This window comes from Eucyclogobius newberryi, unplaced genomic scaffold (genome assembly GCF_026437365.1).
Source record: "Eucyclogobius newberryi isolate DKJ021-1_F unplaced genomic scaffold, fEucNew1.0.hap1 SCAF_12, whole genome shotgun sequence".
NCBI classification, from domain to species: Eukaryota; Metazoa; Chordata; class Actinopteri; order Gobiiformes; family Gobiidae; genus Eucyclogobius; species Eucyclogobius newberryi.
Genome location: NW_027315746.1, coordinates 18,415,361 through 18,429,959, shown reverse-complemented (window position 1 = coordinate 18,429,959; position 14,599 = coordinate 18,415,361). Strand labels below are relative to the sequence as shown.

At 39.0% G+C, this 14,599-nt stretch overlaps 2 protein-coding genes across 2 annotated transcripts; both read left to right on the top strand.

The window, feature by feature from the left end:
* Positions 1-5,984: 5,984 nt before the first annotated feature.
* Positions 5,985-10,282, top strand: LOC140356289 (phosphoglucomutase-1-like). Its single transcript, XM_072441139.1, has 11 exons — positions 5,985-6,382; positions 6,863-7,025; positions 7,284-7,430; positions 7,519-7,644; positions 7,731-7,915; positions 8,021-8,175; positions 8,339-8,454; positions 8,523-8,658; positions 8,723-8,906; positions 9,047-9,175; positions 10,048-10,282. The coding sequence occupies exons 1-11, from the start codon at positions 6,125-6,127 to the stop codon at positions 10,135-10,137; spliced, it is 1,689 nt and encodes a 562-aa protein (XP_072297240.1). The 5' UTR covers positions 5,985-6,124; the 3' UTR covers positions 10,138-10,282.
* A 1,187-nt stretch (positions 10,283-11,469) lies between these two features.
* Positions 11,470-14,048, top strand: LOC140356288 (leptin receptor gene-related protein). The gene is made up of 4 exons (XM_072441138.1): positions 11,470-11,582; positions 11,817-11,892; positions 11,987-12,170; positions 12,869-14,048. The coding sequence occupies exons 1-4, from the start codon at positions 11,567-11,569 to the stop codon at positions 12,983-12,985; spliced, it is 393 nt and encodes a 130-aa protein (XP_072297239.1). The 5' UTR covers positions 11,470-11,566; the 3' UTR covers positions 12,986-14,048.
* The last annotated feature ends 551 nt before the right edge of the window (positions 14,049-14,599 follow it).

Below are 14,599 nucleotides of genomic sequence, written 5' to 3'. Positions count from 1 at the left end.
CGCAATATAGCAACATCAGTGGTTAATGTTTACTGTCCAAACTACAACAACTAAACTTTCTTCCAACTTTTTGTGTTGAAATTTACAAACTATGAGACACATAATGTGTTATATTGAAGCCATTATGTGGTATAAATGAAATTATTCCTGTAGCTGACTCAGTTATTCTCCTGTTTTTGGAGTTTTTTTCCCCTTTACATTGATATATTATGGGGTATAATATAGGATTTTATAACTAGCATTTCAAGTTTGGATGGATGGTAGTAATACATTACAGACTTTACACTCACTTAACACCCCCGACTTTAAACGAAAATGAATCAACCGGTTAGAAAGAGATCTAAAGTAAGAGCCCCATTGCTGCTTTGTCCTCCAAAAGATGGAAAAGAAATAAGCTCAAACTACTGTGAAATTCTTCTTTTCCATTACACAGGCAGACAACTGACTCCGAGCGGGATTGTGGTTGGACTTGGAGAGAAGACATTAAAAAAAATACTCCATTAAGCCAAACGGCTGCTGACAGACTGACCACATAAGCAAAAACTTGGCCAGAAGGGAACATAGAGCGGTCTGCTCAAAGAGGGATTTAGAAAAGAGCAATCTGGACTATATATCAAGTTTGTAATTAACTCAAAATAAAAACTGAATATTTACTTATTAATTATTAACTTTGAAAGACCGTTTTGGGACCACAAAGTAAATTGCAGGGATCAGAAAGCAGCAGGATATTCATTTTCTTTTCACTTTAGTCACTGCAGAATTCTTTTAATGTTTAAGGTCTTTTGCTGTTTTGGGTATTGACTGTATGTCCATGAACTTGTTTGAACTGCCACTGAATAATTACGTTGTTTTTGGCTATAATGTTTTGGTGAATCCTCAGTTAGAACAAACCATGTATGTCCTCTATTTACCAACAAAAGGGAGGAAACAGCTCAGTGTTTTACAGTGCTTATCCACAATTCTGAAAGAGTATCAGTTTTTGTTTTTTTAGCCAAAGAAGAAGCTTACCGCCGTCAAGTTTTGGACTGAAGGACTAATGTAATGTAACAATGTAAAGCGATTTGAGTGTCCAAATTTGATTGTGTTATTATCATTCATCTGTTACAGCACTGAGTTTACTGAACAGAAGACTGGCCAGGATGTTTGTGCGCCATGTGCCAGAGCGGCCTGGGTTTGATTCCTGCTTGAGTCCATTTGGTCCATGTTTTCTTAAAAGAAGTTATGTACATATTAACATTACATTTCGTTATATTAACATAAGAAATAGGATATGCACTGAGTTTAACATGTTGCTTGTTGAAGTGATGAGTTGAAAGGCCAAAAGAGGCATCAGCAATATCCCATGTCTAATATTAGGATTAGCACTTGCATGACAACATCCAAGCACATTAAAAGCTCATTATGTTCTATTTTAGTACCTATTTTCATCACAGAACTGCCCCGCTGGACTCTCTTTGACCTTTTGGGAAAAGTAGATTTGGAGATTTACAAGGTTATTTCATAGGTTAGAATAAGTCTTGATACCGTCACTTTCACTTCTTCTTGTTGAACTGTATTGATAGCTCTGTCTCTCTCAGGGGAGATTTGGCTTGGACTCAGGCGAAGCCACTCTTTTCTGCCCAGGGCAACTCCGTCCCCCAAATCCAGCTGAAGGAGTGGAAACAGCCCAGGCGTTTTTTTAATATAGATTTGATCTCGAAGGCCCGCCGCGCAACTACACCATTCATCTCACTCTTCTGTCTGGAGATCTGCCCAACCTCATGGGTAACAACACGGACCCCACAAAGGACAAGGACAATTAAAGCCGCAAGCGGCATCCAACAGCCCTCGCGGGTCGCCGGCCCTCGTACTCTGCACTTTTGACTTGATAAAGATGGCCCTGACGCCCCCTCATTGTGTGTAGAATTAAAAAGAACTAAACAGACGGCGACACATTGGACATGGCCAATTCAGTGCACATTAACGCAACTGTCAGTCAAATTTTTGGCTCCGCCACATAGAGACCGAATAAAACATTTGATAACTTTTGATGCGACACTCCTAAAGATGATATTTCCCAAATTTGAACCTGATTGGGCTATTGAGTTTGTTAAAATGTTACGCTTCACATTTTACGTTCACATTGTGAACATTTCGAAGATTTTGCAATTTTCCCATTAGTGACAGTCAACTTTGTGGCAGAGCCGCACAGAGACCGTAGCGATTGAAATAAAAAAAAATTATAAATTTTGATTACCCGCTCCTGAAGATGATTGTCACCAAATTTGAAGTTGGTTGGGCTAACGCCCAAGGAGGAGTTTATAATAGTGTGAAGTGTAAAAATGTGGTAATTTTAGAGATTTTGTGATTTTCCCAAAGGGATAAAATGGGAGGTTTCTGTCATACGCCGTACAAAATATGTCTTCGGCCCCTAGACTTTTTTGATCGGGATGCCAAATTAGAAAAATTGTGCAAAATGTAATGTCATTTGAAAAAAACTATTTAGTAACTAGTCCAAATTCTGGGAAAAGTTCAGCCTCACATACACCGTTAAACATATCATAATAATTTGGATAACTTTTGATGCCCAAGATTATGATTCACACTCAATTTTAGGTTGGTCAGGCAAACGCCCTAGGAGGAGTTCGTTATAGTGTGACACATGGAAATTGGACCGATTTAGCAATTTTTCCATAGGGATAAGATGGGAGGCTGCGCCCATTCACTCATTGTTGACTTTTTTTGTCATAGCTGGAATAAGTATGCATGATCCACGCCTTCGGCATGGGCATATTCACGGTTTGTGCCAGGGACGACGGGGTTCAGGGTCGCAACAATTGCAAGGCAGTGTTGCAGGACCAATAGGCCCTCCGCCCTGCTGGACAACCAGCCTCATTGCAACTGTGCCCAAGACATAGGTATAATAATAGGCCGTGGCTGCAGAGCCGCGGCACGGTTAAATAGCCCAGCAGTTTCGGGAGCCCCGGCACGGCCATGGCTAACCCTAACCGTAACCTTAACCTTAACCTTAACCTTAACCCTAACCCTAACCCTAACCCTAACCTTAACCCTAACCTTAACCCTAACCCGGCGGGGTCTAACCCTGCGCGGTCTAACCCGGCGCGGTCAAATAGCTCAGCAGTTTCAGGAGCCGCGGCACAAAATAACATGGCAGTTTTGCGGCTCTGTAGACACTCCCAAAATAATAAATGAAATACCTTTTCAGTATATGGGGTAAAGGTGGAAACCAGTATAAAAAGAGAATATAATCTTGCAACACAATGTGTATTCATAATAAAAGAGCTATGTTTAAACTGCTTGTGATAGTTTATACATGGCAGCATCGATAAACAGCAAGTGTCACAACTATTTCTAAATTTGAAATTTAAAAAGTGATTTGATTTGGATATTTGATATTAAACTTCTTGCAGGTGTATGGTGGTTTAATGAATGTAAAGGTGCTAACCTGAATGGAAAATACTTGAAGTCAAGAGAGAATCCGGAGCGAAAGAAGGGGATCCAGTGGAGAATGGGCAAAAAGGGCTCCAGCTCTTTAAAGTTTGCCCAAATGTCTGTGCGGCCTCTTCAGGCCCTTGTCTATGTTCATAAATACCTCTTGAGTGGAGCGGGATGGAAAACACTTGCGATGTGCAGCGACCTCTAGTGGACAACTCGGGACATAAAAACACGGGGAAATCAAATAGTGGTATTTTCTTCTAAATGTTGGCTGTTCTCAGGTAGTAAGTTAACCCTATATAATTTAAACTATACAAATCAATAGTAAGTTGTGATGTCATGTGAAACCCTACAAGTTAGGTCATATTAACCCAGGGCTTTTTATTGATGTATTTTGTGTATGTTGGCGGTCACCACCACCTAAATGTTTATGCTGGATTCATTTAATAAAATAAACTTATAGAACTTTGTTGTACACAATACAATGTGAATATGTGCATATGTAACAACACTTTAGAATAGAAGATTATGCTTTTTTGGGGTATATGTACCATTTTGATCATTGCTAACCACATTGATCTAAAACAGCTTTAGTTAACCATATCATTGACTTCCTTTTCAAAACTGCAAAAATGAGAAGCCCCGCCTCTTCATAGTGGCCTTTCACCTTTCACATTTTTGAGCCCTGTATGTATGAGTCAAATTTTTTTTGAATGATCAAAGTATTCATCAGTATGAAGTTCAGGGATGTGGGCGGGGATAGTGGGTAGGTGAAATTCTCAAGCCTCCTACACAGGATAATACAAGATTATTCAACCAAAAATCAATATTCCACTCCGAGTAAGTTGATGCTGAGGGAACACCGTTATGACACAGTTAAAAGCTCATAAAATCCTGCTTTAGAAACCAACAAACAACTGTGTTACAACATAACATGTGTTGATAATGTTACATACACAAATACACTTCACTGCTACAACTACTACTACTACTACTACTACAACTAAAACTAAAACAAACTTTTGTACGTTATAACATAATAAAATATATGATCAGGCAACATCAGTTATCATACTACTACTACTACTACTACTACTACTACTACTACTACTACTACTACTACTACTGCTGCTACTACTATAATTTTACTGATATTCTCTTTTATATTCTATTTTCCATACGTGTTTTAGGACAGCACGAATGAACTATAGGGGGCACTGTTGTTTAGCACAAATTTGCATCCTACATTGCTATAGTTTCATTGTAATTGAACTGTTACTAAACATGTCATTATTTATAAGATAAGATAAGATATTCCTTTATTGTCCCACATGGGGAAATTTCATTGGTGCAACGCAGGTAGATACAGAGGTAGATACAGAAGAACAGATCACTTATAGGAAGTCTGAAAAACACTTTCAGTAGAAGATCTCCTATAAATAAATAAAAACTCCCATAGACAAATAAATAAATACCATTGCATGTGATCACGACAGTAATTGCACATGAATATGTGTCACGACAGCACATAGATTGCACATGAATTTCACAGTAATTGCACATGAATTGCACATGAATTCCAACAGCAATTGCACATATGACAGAATTGCACATCAGTATTAGGTTAGGTCAGTATTGCGACGGGATAACGTGACGATCTCCGGGTAAGACGACAGTTCTCCGCAGTTTCATGAGTTCCTCCTTTGTGGAAACGCGGTACGGCGCCGGCCGGGCCGGGGGGCGGGGCCGGAGCCGGGGGGCGGGGCCGGAGCCAAAACACATCGCAACGGCACGACGAAAACACTCAATCCAGCCGAATAAAGTCAAAACAAGTTAATTTAAAGCGATTCCAGTGCGTGTCCCGATCGTTCGTGAAGTTCCTCTTTCATATAAACGTGTATATAAACGTGTACCGACGACACGCAGTACTTTAGCGCGGCCGGAGGGCGCGGGGGGGGGCTGGTTGGCTCACTCGGAGCTAGCTCACGTCACAACAACACAACGAACGCAACGAAAAACGCTCAAATCCAGCCGAAAAAAGTCAAAAACAGTTGAATTAAAAAACTATTCCAGCGCGTGTCCCTATCGTACAGTAAAATAGAAAAAATATACTAACTATATTTACAACATATAGGAGATAAAGCACATTAAGTGTGAGAAAGAAGAGAGAGCGTTTACACCGGGCTGCCAGCTGTACCAGCGCCTTATGACGAAAAATAAAGCTATGTATTTATCAGTATGTTCTTCTGATGCCCTTTGCAACCACTATAAATGTTCTGTTCACACTTTTGCACATTGTTCTCCTGAAATAGTGCCGCTTCATCGCAACACTTCTCTTTACACTTCATTTCACTGTACACAGCTGCTGCCTTCACACCCAGATAAGTTGCTCCCATAACACTTAGGCCACGCCCCCTTCTTTGTGACTGGGCCCAGAGCCTTGACAGTGACATCCCTGCACATGTGTGGGGCAGAGTCTTCAGTTTGCCACACACTGGTCTGAACTGAAATGTTATTTTGGGATTCAGAAGTCCCCATGTGCTTCCTGGCTGCGTAGTACTAAAGGAGGGGCTAAGCCTTCACCCTCCCATTCTAAGCCAATGTAATACCCCCCATGTCGATAGGCTGGGGATTTCCTCTCAACAATAGGTCTCCAAACTGCACATTTAGCCTGAAGTTTCCATAAAGGATGGATCCTGGTCCTCTGCAGGTGCTCACAGTGGCCACAGCTCCCTATCAGGACCAGAGACCAGGCACAAGCGGCCTGAGGAAGAGGGTCTGTGTGTTTCAGACCAGACCCTACTATCTGCACAACTTCATCCAGAGTATCTTCTTCTCCATTGACCTGCGTGAGCGGCAGGGATCCACTGTGGTGCTGGGAGGAGATGGGCGCTTCTTCAACAAGCCTGCCATCGAGGTCATTGTGCAAATGGCAGCAGCCAATGGGGTCAGTGTTTTGTGTTGTGCTGTGGAATGTGTGCGTGAATAAATGTGAGCAAAGTTGTGAAGAGTGAACATCAGAGTCACCTGTGTGAAGCTTGACTCATGGTTGGAAAGAAAATGTCCAATATTTGTCTTTCTTTTTAACAATTTTTTCTGCATTTGAAGAAAATGAAACACAATAAAAATATATATCGTCACCTAGTCCAGATGACTATACTTTTCGACCTATAACCCCTATGGGACTAATGAGATAAACAGTGTTAAACTCTGTGTCAGTATCTGAAAAATAGACACATTATACTACGCTATGATTGAATATCATGTGACTGGCTTGGACTGTGACTTGTGTTCTGAAACTGAATATCTTGTTAGTCTTTCTAAGTGATATGAAACACTAACCTAATGTTTGATCATACCTTCCCCTCTCAGGGGGATAAATTAGGACTGCACATGAGTTTCCTTTACATCTGTGGCATTTGTGCAGGTGGGACGTGTTATCATAGGTCACCATGGGATACTCTCCACGCCGGCCCTTTCCTGTGTGATCAGGAAATACAAAGCTATCGGCGGCATCATTCTCACCGCCAGCCATAACCCCGGGGGACTGGAGGGATACTTTGGCATTAAGTTCAACTTGGCAAATGGAGGTAGAGTAACTGGAGAGGCCAGAGCACGCAGCGGCACAGGCCAAGTAAAAAATAGTGTGAGGAGAGAAGTCAGAGAGACATTTAACAAGGCTCAAGTGAACCGTGCTCGGATAAAGACTTTGTCTGGACAGGCATTGCATGATAATGCTGTAGCTTAGCATAAGAGTCTCTAAATGTTGATGTGGATTTGAGTCATAAACAAATGATAAAAATTCCATTTCCCCTGAGTGATTCAAATATTGACATATTTATATTCAGGGCCAGCTAAAGAGGCTATTACCAACAAGATCTTTCAGATCAGCAGAACTATTGAGGAGTTTGCCATCTGCCCTGGACTCAGGGTGGATCTAAGGACTGTCGGCAAACAGTCATTTGACCTGGAGAACAAGTTCAAGCCATTTAAAGGTGAATTGCAGAAGAAAAAATCAACAAGCTGCCATAAAGTTGTTATTATTTGTTTTGATATGTTTGTATTTTTCTATGTCTGTTTTAGTGGAAATTGTGGACTCAGTGGAATCGTATGCCAATCTTTTGAGGAACATTTTTGACTTTGCTGCTTTAAAAGAACTTTTATTTGAAGAAAACCAGATAAAAATTAGAGTGGATGCAATGCATGGAGGTAACACTGCCAATCATTATGACTATACTACTAAACTATTTGAATCGAAGTTTTGAAAAGTCTTAAACCAGACATTCTCATTTCAGTTGCTGGTCCGTACGTGAAGAGGATATTGTGTGAGGAGTTGGGCTGTCCTGCCAACTCAGTCATTAACTGTGTTCCACTGGAGGACTTTGGGGGCCAGCCTCCTAATCCCACCTACGCTGCAGACCTGGTGGAAGATATGAGGAGTGGACTGTGGGATTTTGGTGCAGCCTTTGACGGAGATGGGGTTTGTTAACACCCCAAAAACATATAGTTGTGATGTGAAGAGCTTATCTTATACAAAGTCAACAGCTCATTATCTGAGCCATGTCTTCTCACTGTGGTTGTTTAGGATCGTAACATGATCCTTGGTAGGAACGGCTTTTTTGTGTCACCATCCGACTCTGTGGCTGTTATCGCGGACAACATCTTTTCCATCCCGTACTTTCAGCAAACGGGGGTCAGAGGCTTTGCCCGCAGTATGCCCACAAGTGCCGCTTTAGACAGGTGAAACCAGCTGGCCTAAGGACTATGAAACCCAGAGATTAAAGAATGTTAACTGCATGTATGAACAATGTGGTTTTGCCTAATTACTTTTAGAGCTAACTATAATAAAGATGCAAGTTATATGTTATTGTGTTGGGCCTAAAAATAGATGTGTTGTTTGCAGAGTCGCGAAGGCCACAAAAATAGAGTTGTACGAGACTCCCACAGGTTGGAAGTTTTTTGGGAATTTGATGGATGCTGGTTGTCTATCTCTGTGTGGGGAAGAAAGCTTTGGCACAGGTACAAGTAAATCGAGTGTAGAGCTTCTGTATGTTAAGAGGAATGACTTACGTAACAGTGTGCATCAGGAAGTGACCACGTTCGTGAAAAGGATGGACTCTGGGCTGTGCTGGCATGGCTGTCCATTCTCGCTGCAAGAAGACAAAGCGTGGAAGACATTCTTAAAGATCACTGGTTAAAATATGGAAGAAACTACTACACTAGGTTTGTTATTGCTAAGTTAATAACATACATCATCGTCAGTAATATTTTGCTGTCTTGTCTTCAGATATGACTATGAGAATGTAGATATTGACACAGCCTGTGAAATGATGGAAGATTTGGAAATATTGATCACTGAAAAGTCATTTGTGAGACAGAGATTTGCTGTGGAAGATAAAATATTTCAAGTAGAAAAAGCAGACAACTTTGAGTACACAGACCCCGTTGACAGCACAATCTCCAGGAACCAGGTACAGGCCAATGGCTCATTTTTATGACATGCTTTTCCTGTTATGGTGTATTCAGTGGTTATGGGAAATTGCAAGCATCATTCTGTTGGCATTCTCTATTGTGGCAGTGTGTACTGAAAAGACATCTATTTTCTCTTTAGGGGTTGAGGATCATTTTCTCTGATGGCTCTCGAATCATCTACAGACTTAGTGGAACGAGCAGTGAGGGGGCCATAGTCAGAATATACATCGACAGCTACGAACAACACAATGTTTTTCAAGATACTCAGGTATTGGAGTAATGTGATAATAGTAAATTAGTGCGTACAATGTATTGTACGATATCATAAATTGAACAAAAGAAGTTTGTTCTTAGGCCACTTATGAAAGAAAGTGTTCATGACAGAGTATATGATGTCTTCATTTCAGATAGAGGGGAGACTATATCATTCTATGGGTGATTCACTGTTTTGGAAAGACAAATTCAAACTGAGAATCCATAAATGTTGAACCTTCAATTTATTAGGGATTAGGTCTTCAAATCTGCCATATTAATATGTGGTTATCAGCGGTATACATTTGCAATAATCTACTACTCAACTATTGGTTGTATAAATATACATATCACACTGTACGCTGAAAAGATATTGCATAAGGTTTATTTTATACTGTAGAAAAAAACTTGTTGTAGTCGTCTGGACACTGTTTTAGAAAAACAAAATGTTTCGACTCTCATCCAAGAGTCATTCTCAATCTGTGGATCTAGTGTGAGAATCAGATATCCTCACCCCTATGGCCCATCAAAGAGGTGTTAGGGTAAAAGAATAATAGAATATTGGTTTCAGGTGAAACTCACAGTGTAAACAAAAGCAGGACAGGCTATTATCAGGAGGTTCCACCCGGTGGACAGGGCTTACTCAGAGTAGTATAAGTATCCGACTAGACTAGAGCCACGGCTTGAGAATGACTCTTGGAGAAGAGTTGAAACATCTTAAAATTAAAAAAAATTCCAGGTGATTACAACTGAATCTCCTGGATGATTGAGATATTACAGATATGACTTTTTTATATTAATGAATTCATAGTTTATAATATATATTCATGGCTGAATATTCAGGACCATCTGGGAGCCAGGTGTTTTAAAGATGGCTTCTTTGAACAGGTGATGCTGTCGCCCCTAACAACCATCGCAGTGAAGATTTCTCAGCTGCATCACAGGACAGGACGAACGGGCCCTTCAGTCATCACATGATACTGGACTAATGTTGTGTTATTTAATGTCAATGTATGTTTTGCACAAACTGAGCTGCACTTCCATACTCCATAATATGAGTACTTACTGCTTGGGCTGAAATGTATTATACTGAACAACATTAAACTTTTTACTTTTGTTTTTAGCGCTTGTGATTTTGTGTTTTTGGACCATGGTTATCATATCATTCATACTTTTTTAGCTCTTGACACCCTTCACCAAGCATGTGGTTCCAAATCAGTTCCAGTTGCTGTTACTTTCTATGCGAATTCATGACAGGAAATGTTTTATTATTCAAATACTCACAGCCATTATTGTGACTGAAAGACCTGGGTGTTTTCCTCCTGAGCGCCTGCTAATAATATGGGAATCATCCAATTTTCATTAATTTGGATACATTTAAATTTCACAGTCACTAACATCCTGAAATTGAACTTATGAAGGCATGTCTGAGAAGAAATGATGCACAATGTGGGATGCTTATTTGTAAGCAAACATTCAGGGGGCAAGGTGAGGTGGGCATTAACGATGTACTAAATTTTAATATTGAGTGCATTATGTATGGTAAAACATGCTATTAAGAGAGCTGATTAAAATAATGATGAAAAATATGTTATATGAACTTTTGTGATTAATGTCTGATAATTAAAACTCAACTTATACACATAAAAACATGTTTTGACATAATATAGTTTGACTATTGTGAATTAAAAAAAAAAAAAAAAAAATGTATATATATATATTTTGTCAGTATGGCCCACCCCCAGTGAGAAGTATAGATTTAGGTGCATAAAAATACCTGTAAAGAGCAAAAAGCCTGCGAGGCTGAAAAAAACAACAACCCTTGTTTCCGCGCAGCCAACACACAGTTCCAGTTCCATCAGGTACATCTGTGATCACAGATGCCCTTTGATGGGATGCCCTTTGACGCCCTCATTGTTCTGGTTTTAGCTCCACATAATGCTGCAACAAAACACCACTGTATTAGGTTTGATAAGCCGTTTTATAAATAATGATATAGCCTAGGTTATTGTAGTAGGCCTAGTTGTCAAAGCCTAGTTATGATTTCAATAGTAAGGCAAGATATTACACACAACACTAAAGATCATTATATAAACATTGTAATTCTTTAGGTTATTTCTACTACTCAAAATCCATGCCCAAAGCTTGCCGTTTGCTTAAAACACACAGTCAGTCGTGCCTACCTTCAACATGTCAGTGTAATCCTTTAAAGGCCACATTACACTCATCAGTCCTCACACAAAACACTTTGACATAAGTAGAGTAACTCATTGTTTTCTCGGTACTGTGTCTTTAAGAAAGTCACGTGACACTGAAGCACGAAAAAGTCGGAAGCAGGAAGTTCGCCTACGAAGAAAGAGCAAATAAACAAAACAGAAAGGAACCGAACTCTTCCACAAAAGACGAAATGGCTGGTATAAAAGGTACGTTTTACTGTCAGATTATACGTCTATGAGTTATTTAGTGACGATGACACGACGCGTTTGTTGTTTGATCTTTATCTGGAAACATTGTCAACACTTTTCCATTGCGTTTAACATACAACCTACTCAATCGAGGTTATAATACATCTTTATTTTGTTTGATTTTAGCTGTATTCTGTGTAAAATATTGTTTAGTTGTATTGATTTGGTCATATATTTTTACCATCTTCGCAGCACTTGTTGGGTTGTCCTTCAGTGGTGCTATTGGATTGACTTTTCTTCTTTTGGGATGTGGACTGGAGCAATATGGGTAAGGTTTTTCATCGGTTGTATGGCACTGAGCAATAGTTTGAGCATCATTATTAGAAATTGTGTGCTGTAACTCTACACATTTCCTCAAACAGGGTCTACTGGCCTCTCTTTGTTCTGATCTTCTACGTCCTGAGCCCTATCCCGACGTTCATCGCCAGACGTCTCAGTGATGATGACTCCAGCAGCAACGCCTGCAGAGAGCTGGCCTATTTCTTAACCACTGGCATTGTTGTATCAGCTTTTGGGCTTCCTATTATACTTGCCCGCACCAGCACTGTGAGTCCAGTTTATTTTTTTACTCCCTAATATTATTGTATGTAAGCAAAAGGTTTCATCACAGCGCTGAGATTTTCTTATTCAACAATTCATTTGGCATATTCTCATCATGACAAATAATACATCTAAATTGCAGTGATATTTGTACAAACACTCATTCGTACGGGTCATTGTGATTGAGTTTTAGGCATTGAGATCAAATTATATGAACAGTCTCAATTAGCAAATTGCAAAGACTGCAATTATTATAACATAATTGTATCATGTGTAAAACCTGCTAACTCAGTTGTTTAGATCGCTACAAACATGCTCTTAAATCCATTTTATTCATGTAATAGTTTAGCATTTCACATTTGTTTGTTTATTTATCCTTCATTTGTCAGTGACCATGTAAAAATGCATTAATCTTACAAAAGAAAATAAGATTTTCACCAGATTTAGCAACTGCTACTTTCTGTATGCAGTCTCCGCCCTGGGCAGGGGCACACAACAATGAAAGAAGTACATTTTATATTACAGGTTCAACTTACTTAAATTATCATTAGCTCAGTAAAATAAAGTCTTCTAACACATGTTGAATCCTGATTCTGATTCTGAATTGCAATTGCAATGTTTGTCAGAAAAAAACAGACACATATTTTACCGTAATAGTTTTGTTTTTACTGCGTTTCTAATGACAAACTTCTTTGCTCTTGCAGATTCAATGGGGGGCTTGTGGATTGGTAATGACTGGAAACGCTGTCATTTTCCTCACCATTCTTGGATTTTTTGTTGTGTTTGGAGGTGGTGATGATTTCAGCTGGGAGCAGTGGTAGAGCACAGGAAACACACAAGAAGATGTGTAGATGGATGGATGAATGGACAGACTGCAGAATAACAGGCTACTGTGTTCTGCACTGTACAGGGGTCTGCTCAAGTGCCTTATGTCTGGAAGCATATACAAAAGTGTATACTTTTCTATTGTAATTACGTTGTTTCATTTTATATATGATATTCCGCATTTACAGGCACATGTTTGTAAACAGATTGTGTTGCTTTACCTTTTAATACTGTAACGCAGAAAGGCAGTTGTATGTCTACAGACATTATAATGTGGGTCCTTAATATGTTCTGTTCAATTTTGTTGTCTAGATTTTTTTTCAGCTTGAAATTATGCCCAAAGACACTGGCTGTGTTTACACGCACACCAAAGATCTGATGATTTTCTAACTTCTGGAGTTATCAGATTATTGTAATAAACAGGTCGGTGTAATCCCTCATTCGTCCAGGAGTGTTCCACTGTAGAAAAATATTCAATTGTAGTCCTGATCTGGACACTGTTTTTGGATCAAAGAGTGCTGTGTTTATCTTTTTGCTTTCTTTTTGTTTCTGATTGTTAAGACTGTTGCAGGTTTTGACAAGGAAATTGTGTACAAAAAAGGGCAAACCAATGTGGCAAATGCAAAATTTAACGATGTAATGAAAAACATGTAATGAAAGACTTGGTCTAAAATGCACTGGTACTTTGTCTTCCAAATACAACAGTTAAAAACAGCTAATTATCTTTCACCACCTTACACCTTTCACCATTTTTTTGGGATCAGATTTCTCTTAAGCATGTAAACATATAAATATTGTTTTATCTTTTTTCTGTCCATGTACATACACCCCTCGTCACTACACACAGTGCCTTTGCAGTCTTTCCATTAGTGTTTGTCAGGAATGGGATACTCGCTGAATATCATTGATGCAGCAACAATCTATTATCACTCATTGTCTAAACGGGGATGTCTCTTCTATAGTTGGTTGTTTTTTTCATTTAGACAGGAAAACAAATATGTATGCACTCTATAATGTTGTTGAGTTCAATATGCAGTCAAATATACACTATTTATCTGTGCACATTTCCCATCTGTCTGATCTGTGGCAATGTTTACATTTTCACCAAAGATTATGTTGACCGATCCACCGAAGTGTGCACTGCACATGCTTTATCACTTCCAAGATTTAAAAAAACAACAACTTCTGAATGTCAGCCTTTTTAATGTATTACATTTCATGTGTGTGATTCTTATTCAGGACAAAACAAATGTAATGCTCACATAAATCTGATATTCCCTTAGTAATACTGCCTTAATATATTTGAGCAGTTATTGAGGCCATTTAACAATTTTAGAATGTGCTTGTAGTTCAGTGTTTTTGATAAACAAATTGTGTCACTAAACTTTTTAATGTTTTAACATTGTAAAAAAAACAGCACCCCTTTTGGAATATTTCTTTAGATTAAATTTTATTAAGTTGGTGTTATCCCTCATTCCTCTAAGAGTGATCCATTGAAGAAAAATTTAGGGAAAAATACAATGTCCAGATGACTACAAATTGAGCTTTTTCTACAATTTATTTTTATTATTGGATGTATTTACAAAACAAAAATAAGTTGCTATGTAGTG

Coding starts and splice junctions, on each gene's coding strand:
- LOC140356289 (XM_072441139.1), top strand. CDS start 6,125: ATGGATCCTGGTCCTCTGCAGGTGCTCACAGTGGCCACAGCTCCCTAT. Junction 6,383..6,862: donor AAATGGCAGCAGCCAATGGG/GTCAGTGTTTTG, acceptor GCATTTGTGCAG/GTGGGACGTGTTATCATAGG. Junction 7,916..8,020: donor CAGCCTTTGACGGAGATGGG/GTTTGTTAACAC, acceptor GTGGTTGTTTAG/GATCGTAACATGATCCTTGG.
- LOC140356288 (XM_072441138.1), top strand. Junction 11,893..11,986: donor TGTGGACTGGAGCAATATGG/GTAAGGTTTTTC, acceptor TTCCTCAAACAG/GGTCTACTGGCCTCTCTTTG. Junction 12,171..12,868: donor TACTTGCCCGCACCAGCACT/GTGAGTCCAGTT, acceptor TTGCTCTTGCAG/ATTCAATGGGGGGCTTGTGG.